Source organism: Rattus norvegicus, chromosome 1, assembly GCF_036323735.1.
Source record: "Rattus norvegicus strain BN/NHsdMcwi chromosome 1, GRCr8, whole genome shotgun sequence".
NCBI classification, from domain to species: Eukaryota; Metazoa; Chordata; class Mammalia; order Rodentia; family Muridae; genus Rattus; species Rattus norvegicus.
The window spans coordinates 86,718,761-86,726,099 of record NC_086019.1 but is presented as its reverse complement, the minus strand read 5'-3'; the positions used below and the strand labels follow the sequence as shown (position 1 = coordinate 86,726,099).

Here is a 7,339-nt window from a genome sequence, read left to right as displayed (position 1 = left end):
AGGGATCCGTAGGAAGCCGCAGTGCAGCGGGAGCGCGCGAGCCAGCTGGGGCGGGGCCAGGCGAGGCGGGGCGCGCGCGGCGGCCGTTGAGGGACCGTTGGGGCGGGCGGCGGTGGCGGCGGCGCGCGCTGCGGGCAAAGAGTGTGGAGGCGCGGACGCGCGGCAGAGCTCGAGCTGCTGCAGCTGCTGCCGCCGCCAGAGTAACCTCGATCCCCGAGCTCCGGATACCGGTGCCTCGCCATGGTGAGTGAGGCGGCCGAAGTCGGGTAGAGACCCCGGAGATGGCGAGCGAACCCTGGGAGGGAGAGGCCGGGTTCCTCGGGACCTCCCATGCGGCCCTTGGGACTTCTAGAAGCGGTTTTAGCTGCAGATGGAATTGGTAGGACCCCCAAACAGACAGTCTGAGGCTTCAAATGGAGAGCACCAGGACATCCCCACCCCCCCACCCCCCAGGCAGCATTCGGATCCCTCACGGGGCGATTCGTCTTAGAATCACATCCACCCGATACCCGGGAGGAGGAAATGGGAAACGCCGGCGATGAAGACTTTGGGGTAGCAGAGCCTGAGTGTGAGAAGGAGACCGATCGGTCCCTAGGGAGTGTTCTGCAGAGAGGATAGATGGGGATCCTGGGTCACTTCTGCACACTAGACCCCGGTGGGGGAGGGGTCTCCAAGGACAAGCATTGACGAGGAGGAGGGTCAGGTGCAGGCTGAGGTAAGGAGGAGCCCGAGGTGGGTGGCATCAGAGGCTAGAAGATGCTCTTGCAGCCTGTGAGGAGCCAGGGGGGGACTGAGGAGAGTTGGGGGGGGTTCATAGAAATGTCTTAAAGGAATGGGAATGTAATCACAGGTAGTGGGGGGGAACCAGGGACCCTTGTGGAGAACTTGGTTGGGGGTAGCTAAGAAGGGTTCTGTTGTTTGGGTTGTTGCACTAGAGAGGTTGGGTTGGTAAGGCGTGTTTTGTTTGGGTCAGAGAAAACGGGGTTTCCAAGGTGAGGGATGGGGGAGGACTTGAGTTTGGGTGGTAGGGGTGAGGTTGGACAGGCCTCTAGAGAAGTGTAGGAGACAATGGATGTTAGCTGAGGTAGGACTAGGTTTAGAGGTGGGTGTCTCCGGGGAAAGGTCCTGACACAAAGACTGGTGAGTCGGGCTTGGCAATGGGCTGCAGCAGAAAACCTAAAGGAGTAGTCAGACGTGTGGTCCCCTCTCCTTGGGAAGAATGGGGCTGGGCCAGGCTCAAGGCACCGAGGCAGTGGGAGCAGGTGGGCGGAGTTGTTCAGGTCCCTATTGCGCACTGAAGCTGCATGAAATCAGAGTGGGGTCAAAGTTTGGGGTGCATCAAGTGAGCTCTCTTGCTTAAGCCAGGAAGCCTGGCCCCCTCATTGTCCCTTCTAGATCAGGAGGACTGCCTTTCTCCTCCAGCTTCATGCACCTGCTTCTCCTCACTGTGCCAAATGACAGTGCAATGCAGTACAGTGTGGTGTCAGTGACAGACGCCCAGTTACATCCCTCAGGGTGGGGGCTGCAGTGCTTGTCAGAGAAGACCTCTGAGGACCCTGTCATTGACTCTAGGGCCACTTGTCCTTTCCATGCCTCTTCCCCAGCTTCCACAGTTAAAGCTTCTAGAAGCAAAATAGCAGATTACTTCTCCCTGGTCCTGCCACCCACAACACCCCCAGCCCCCCCTCCCCAGGCTGAGGCTGGGAACCTCGTGCACCACCCTCCCTGGCAAAGCTGGGGAGGACAGGCAGCCGCCACCGTGTATCAGATCTCATACTGCTGACACAGACCTGAGGGCTCTTCTTGCCACCACCCCATTTCCCCCCAGCAGAACCTTGCTAAAGGGGCCCTGCAGCTTGGGCAGCTGCCAGCATCCCCACTCCCCACCTCCAAAGGAGGGTCTCAGCTTTGGCCCTGAGCAGGTTTTCTCTTCCTGTTCGTATTCAGCAAGGCGTGGAGGGAAGAGTCAGCCCCTGGTAACCGGCCTTGGACTTTGGCCTGAGCTCTGGCTCCTCCTTGGCCCTGGGTGAGGGGCCCTGGCCTTGGTTTCTGAGCTCATTTGACACTGCTTTCTGGCACCTGCTGGGGGCTGGGGCAAAACAGAGAAATAATTCCCTCTTCCCTCCTCACCTCAAGCTGATTTTTTCTGCCCAGCCCCTCTCTGGACCCTGAGGTGAAGGTTCAGAGACCTGGAGGCATGCGGCTTACTGTGTGGTGAAGGCTAACAGTCTAGTCTGGGAAGGCCACCAGTGAGCTGGTCTTGCTGCCTGGGCCATCCGTTTTCCAGGCCAGCAGCCCCACCGTGGTCTCTGCGGCCTTTCCTTGGTGAACAGGGGAAGGGCTCCTGGATGCTGGGGAGAGTGTCTGACAGGCCCTTGTAGAGCCAGAGCCACGCCTATTTGCAGCACCCGTGACAGTGCCTCTGCAGCTCCCAGCTCTTTGGGGAGAGATGGCACAGAGCGGCCTCCAGAGCCTGCCTTGGCCATTCCGCAGCCTGCCTGGCCTCCTTGCCCCTACCGCCGGTTATTGTCACCGAGAGGGAAAGGGAACAGGGCTTCTTGCAGACATCACTGTGTGATGGGAAGGTCCCTGAGTGGGCCGACTTTTCCTAGCCTAGGCCCGTGGAAGAGAATGAGAAGCAGATGGGCTCCATAGCCGTCCTCCCCACTGCTCCTCCCGCTCCTTCCTCCCCTCCCCCAGCACAGGCTGGCCTCGGTAACCAGAAGCCCATTCTCTTCTCACTTGCTGGAAGCAGCCAGCAGCAGTGTCCTCAGGTGTCAGAACCAAGAGGTGGGCCTGGTTGCCTTCACCGGCCCTCAGGCTCAGGCCACCAGGTTAGTGTTAGGAAGCCCACCGCTCTGAGCCATCTTTGATAGCTATGCAGAAGACGACCCACCCATTTGGCCTTTACCATTTCTTTCTTTACATCTTCCTTCTCCCCACCCCACCCCCTCTGCAGGCACCTCCTCCCATCTGTCCTCATCACTTGATTCTCCTCCGGTACTGCCTGTTCGGGGCTTGGTCTCTAGTCTCTAGTTCCTCTTCCTCTACATTAGATGATACCCCTGCCCCTCCCATTGCATCCTTTATGGATATAGAATGGGGGAGAGTGAGGTCTTTAAGACCAGCTCAAGGGGTGGGGGCAGGTGATAGTTTGCCACCTCTGCTGGGACTTCCAGAGCCTTCGTACAATGATGCACCATGGAGCTGCCATAGTTCACTTCCATTTCTGGGACTCCCAAGCTCAGGCCAGGATCCCACTGTGGCCATGGTACCCCTTCCCCTCATGGGGAAAGGAAGGAAGCATCATCTGGACTACAGTGACCCCAAGACAGAGGAGATTGGGGGGGGGTACACACACAAAGAAAACTGGCCTTATTAACTGTTCAAAGCTTGAAGTTTGGATGCAGCTCCCGTTTCGCCCCTCCCTCTAGGACCTCCACACCCCAAGATAACCAGGGCTCCAGTAAAGGAAAAGCTGAGAGCTGTGTCTCCTCCAGGAAACCCTAGATGTAGTAGGACTGTCTGCATGGCTGGCCAGGCCTCAAGTAACCCAGACTAAAAAGGGTTAAAAACTGCAGTGCTGAATCTGGAAAGGCGAAGCCCAAGCAGATTTCAGTTCTTTGCCACCATTGCTGCCTGCTGCAGTCCCCTCCCTGCCACTTGGTCCTCTTGTCCAAAAGTCACAGAATAGAACAGTGTGCTGCACCTGCCCTGCATATAAGTGGGCAGAGTCGTCTCCTGCCTGACCAGGGTTCTCTAAGGAGCAACTTAGAGACACCAACTAGAAGAGATCTTGCCATTTGGAGCCACACTGCCTGGACCTAGTTCCCCCAAATAGGTGACAGAGAAACTAGCAAAGACAGCCCCAGAAGGCTTCCCTCTGCCCTACCCAGCGGCTGGCCTGTTTGTTTTGGAGCCTTCTAGAGTGCTTGATGAGGCCTCTAGGGCAGCGGCTTCTTGCCTCAGCCTCTGGGGCTCCCAGAGTGAAACCTCAGCACCACACGCACTGTGTCTAGGTCGAACCGGAGCAGCTCTAGATGCTTCCCCAGCCTGCACCTGCCAGGCCCGTGGTGCCAGTGAGGCCCAGCTAGCCCAGGCCCTGACTCTGACATGATCCTCCCTTGCTTAGCAGGAATGCTTTAGGAAGCTGGCCTTGGCAAAGGGGGTTGGGCAGGGGGCGGAGGCCGCATTCAGGGTGGGTGGATAGGTTGGCCCAGTGACTTACTCTCCCTCCTTTTCCAGGCTGACCAGCTGACCGAAGAACAGATTGCAGGTGAGTTTGTACTCTGTCCCAAGCCAGATCTTAACTAGCCCCTGCACCTCATGAAATGTGTGTCCATGGGGTTGGGGATTTGGCTCAGTGGTAGAGCGCTTGCCTAGGAAGCGCAAGGTCCTGGGTTCGGTCCCCAGCCCCGAAAAAAAAAAAAGAAAAAAAAATGTGTGTCCATCATGTATGTCCATGTCACCTCAGGCCAGGTCTGTGGCTTGCATGTTGGTATGTGTGTGGAGAAGAGCTTAGCCAGGAACTGCCACACCTACCCCATAGCCCTGCCACAGACCTTAGCCAGGCTCTGCAGGGGCTGTCTGCCCTCCCTCAGTATAGCTCACTTGGGGCCTTGAAGTGGATCTCTTATTGCAGGACCTATCCAGTTGTCGCCCTCCCCCACCCCCGTGCCCCGTTCCAGCCAGACTGAGAAGGTGCCCACCGCCTCTCTTACAGTAGGCTGGCCACCGTTGTGTACCCCCAGAAGATGGCTGGCCACAACCCTCTCTACTTGCTCACTTGCTTCCTTCTACCAGAGCTCAGCTACCCTGACCCCAACTCAAGCTGGCAGCCCCTTTCCCTCCCTCCCTCCCTCCCTCCCTCACTGCCTGTGGGGGCGCGTCTGATGGGCCACAGGCGTTCCAGTTTTTCTGTTGTTGCCTGGCACCAGGAATCAGTTCCTAGAGCACAGGACTTGGTTTTGTTGATTGCTGCCATATCTTCAATGCCTGGTGCATAGTAGGTGCGCCATAAATCCTTTCGGCATAAACAATAAGCACACACCTCCCGTGAGCTAAAAGAAATTCCCTAGACCCTCTGTGACTTTTGTAGCTCTGCCCCCCACCCAAGCTCCTGGAAGACTGGCTACAGGGCTGATGGAGCCATGGGCTATGTTTCTGTGCTTTTGCCCCTCCGCAGCCTGTGCTACCAGAGGCCTGGGGCCACTCCTGCTGTATCTGTCTCCTAACAGTGGGTTGCTACAGAGCTGACCAGAGGCCAAAGTGAGAGAAAAGGTCTCTGCCCATAGCTTTGCCTGCTCTGTGACCTGGGTGCTATACAAGTACCTGCTTTCTCAGAGTCACACTTTGACACTAAGCAGGTAGAGACCCACCAAGAAAAGCTTGTCTATTTGTTGGTCATGGTATCATGGGTCACATGACTCACTCTCAACTGGTACTTCCCCCTCCCCCCCTGCAGCCAGGTCTCAGCACAGGGAGGTGACAGCATCCCCTAGGAGACTTGGACTATTTCCCCAGAGCCCAATAGCTCAGGTCACAGCTGCCCAGCAGTGTGTGTCCTTTCCTCCCAACTCACCTGCCATCCCCAATCTGGCTGTCCTGTAAACACAAATACACACCTCACTTTTCACCCTGTGCCCATTAGCAAAACGTCCACCACTCCCCTCCGTCACCACCCCTAGCCCACACCCTCTGGGAACAGGCTGTAAGACATCTGCTCTCAGAGACTTTGGGGGTGGGGAGCTCTGGGTGCCAAAGTGGGCCCAGTGGGAGGGCAGGAGCCACATGCTTCTCTCCCCTCTCCTGATGCGGCCCAGCTGCGGCCTTCCTACACGGCACCACGCTCCCTATCCTTCTGGCCTGACAGCCATCCCCTTTGCATCCCATGCCTCTCCCCACACTGCCCATTAGCCAAGCCCTGCTGCAGACCACCCCACACGTCACTGCCCCCACAGGCTTGGCTCCTCCCCAGGAAGCTGGTAGCGCCCACAGCTGGGGACTGGGCTGGCAGTGCCCAACAGAAGGAATTCAACGCCATAATTCCTTTTGAGGCTGGCCAGAAGCCTCTGCAGCCTCCCCTTTCCCTCCTGCCAGTTGACCTTGGCTGGTGAACTTCAGATGAAGAATCGTCTTCGGAGCTGGGGATTTAGCTCAGTGGTAGAGCGCTTACCTAGGAAGCGCAAGGCCCTGGGTTCGGTCCCCAGCTCCGAAAAAAAGAACCAAAAAAAAAAAAGAATCGTCTTGAGACTTACCCACTCCATAACTTTGGTCCAGTGTATCATCATTTGAGAGAGGCCCAAGCCAGAGACCAAGAAGAAATGAGTCCGAGGAGGGAGCTGTCAGGCTGCATCACTCAGCTCGATGGGCAGAGGAGATGATCAGCTTCTTGTGCTACAGAGTGGAGAGCGACAGAGCAGCACTGCAGGAAAGGGGCTCTAACCTGCCATGTTCCTTCCCTTCCCCAGAGTTCAAGGAAGCCTTCTCCCTCTTTGACAAGGATGGAGATGGCACCATTACCACCAAGGAGCTGGGGACTGTGATGAGATCGCTGGGGCAAAACCCCACTGAGGCGGAACTGCAGGACATGATCAATGAGGTGGATGCTGATGGTGAGTGTGTTCCCACTGACTCAGTGACCCCAAAGCCCTTCTAGAGGGCTCCAGGTGACCCCTGCCTCCTCCTTTCCCCTCTGCTAGGCAATGGGACCATTGACTTCCCAGAGTTCCTGACCATGATGGCCAGAAAGATGAAGGATACAGACAGCGAGGAGGAGATACGAGAGGCCTTCCGTGTCTTTGACAAGGTAAGCAGTCAGCCCTATGACAGACGCCCCCCATACCCCCTGCCCTTTCAGAATCCCTTCACCCAGTATGGGGAGGGAGGTGGCAGTTGACGGATGACAGAGGAGCCTCAGTGACAAGCCTTTATCCCCAAACCCCAGGATGGGAATGGCTACATCAGTGCTGCTGAGCTGCGTCACGTCATGACGAACCTGGGGGAGAAGCTGACTGATGAGGAAGTGGATGAGATGATCCGAGAGGCGGACATTGATGGAGACGGCCAGGTCAATTATGAAGGTGTGTTGTGTTGGGCACACCTTCCATGCTGAGGGGACGGTGGGGCTCGGCGTGTGCAGGACTCAACCCCGTTTGTTATCTCTTGGCAGAGTTTGTACAGATGATGACTGCGAAGTGAAGGCCCGGGCAGCTGGCCATGCCCGTTCTCCTGATCTCTTCTTGCGCTCTCCTCTCTTCAACACTCCCCTGCGTACCCGGTTCTAGCAAACGCCAATTGATTGACTGAGAATCTGATAAAGCAACAAAAGATTTGTCCC

At 57.0% G+C, this 7,339-nt stretch overlaps 1 protein-coding gene across 1 annotated transcript; it reads left to right on the top strand.

The window, feature by feature from the left end:
* Positions 1 to 230: 230 nt before the first annotated feature.
* Positions 231 to 7,339, top strand: Calm3 (calmodulin 3). The gene is made up of 6 exons (NM_012518.3): positions 231 to 243; positions 4,246 to 4,276; positions 6,471 to 6,614; positions 6,702 to 6,808; positions 6,947 to 7,082; positions 7,172 to 7,339. Exons 1-6 carry the CDS (start codon positions 241 to 243, stop codon positions 7,198 to 7,200), a joined length of 450 nt encoding a protein of 149 aa, NP_036650.1. The 5' UTR covers positions 231 to 240; the 3' UTR covers positions 7,201 to 7,339.

What these genes read in the sequence shown, in the direction of transcription:
- Calm3 (NM_012518.3), top strand. An exon ending in GACCGAAGAACAGATTGCAG is followed by an intron (nt 4,277 to 6,470) that starts GTGAGTTTGTAC and finishes TCCCTTCCCCAG; the next exon opens with AGTTCAAGGAAGCCTTCTCC. An exon ending in CCTTCCGTGTCTTTGACAAG is followed by an intron (nt 6,809 to 6,946) that starts GTAAGCAGTCAG and finishes CCCAAACCCCAG; the next exon opens with GATGGGAATGGCTACATCAG.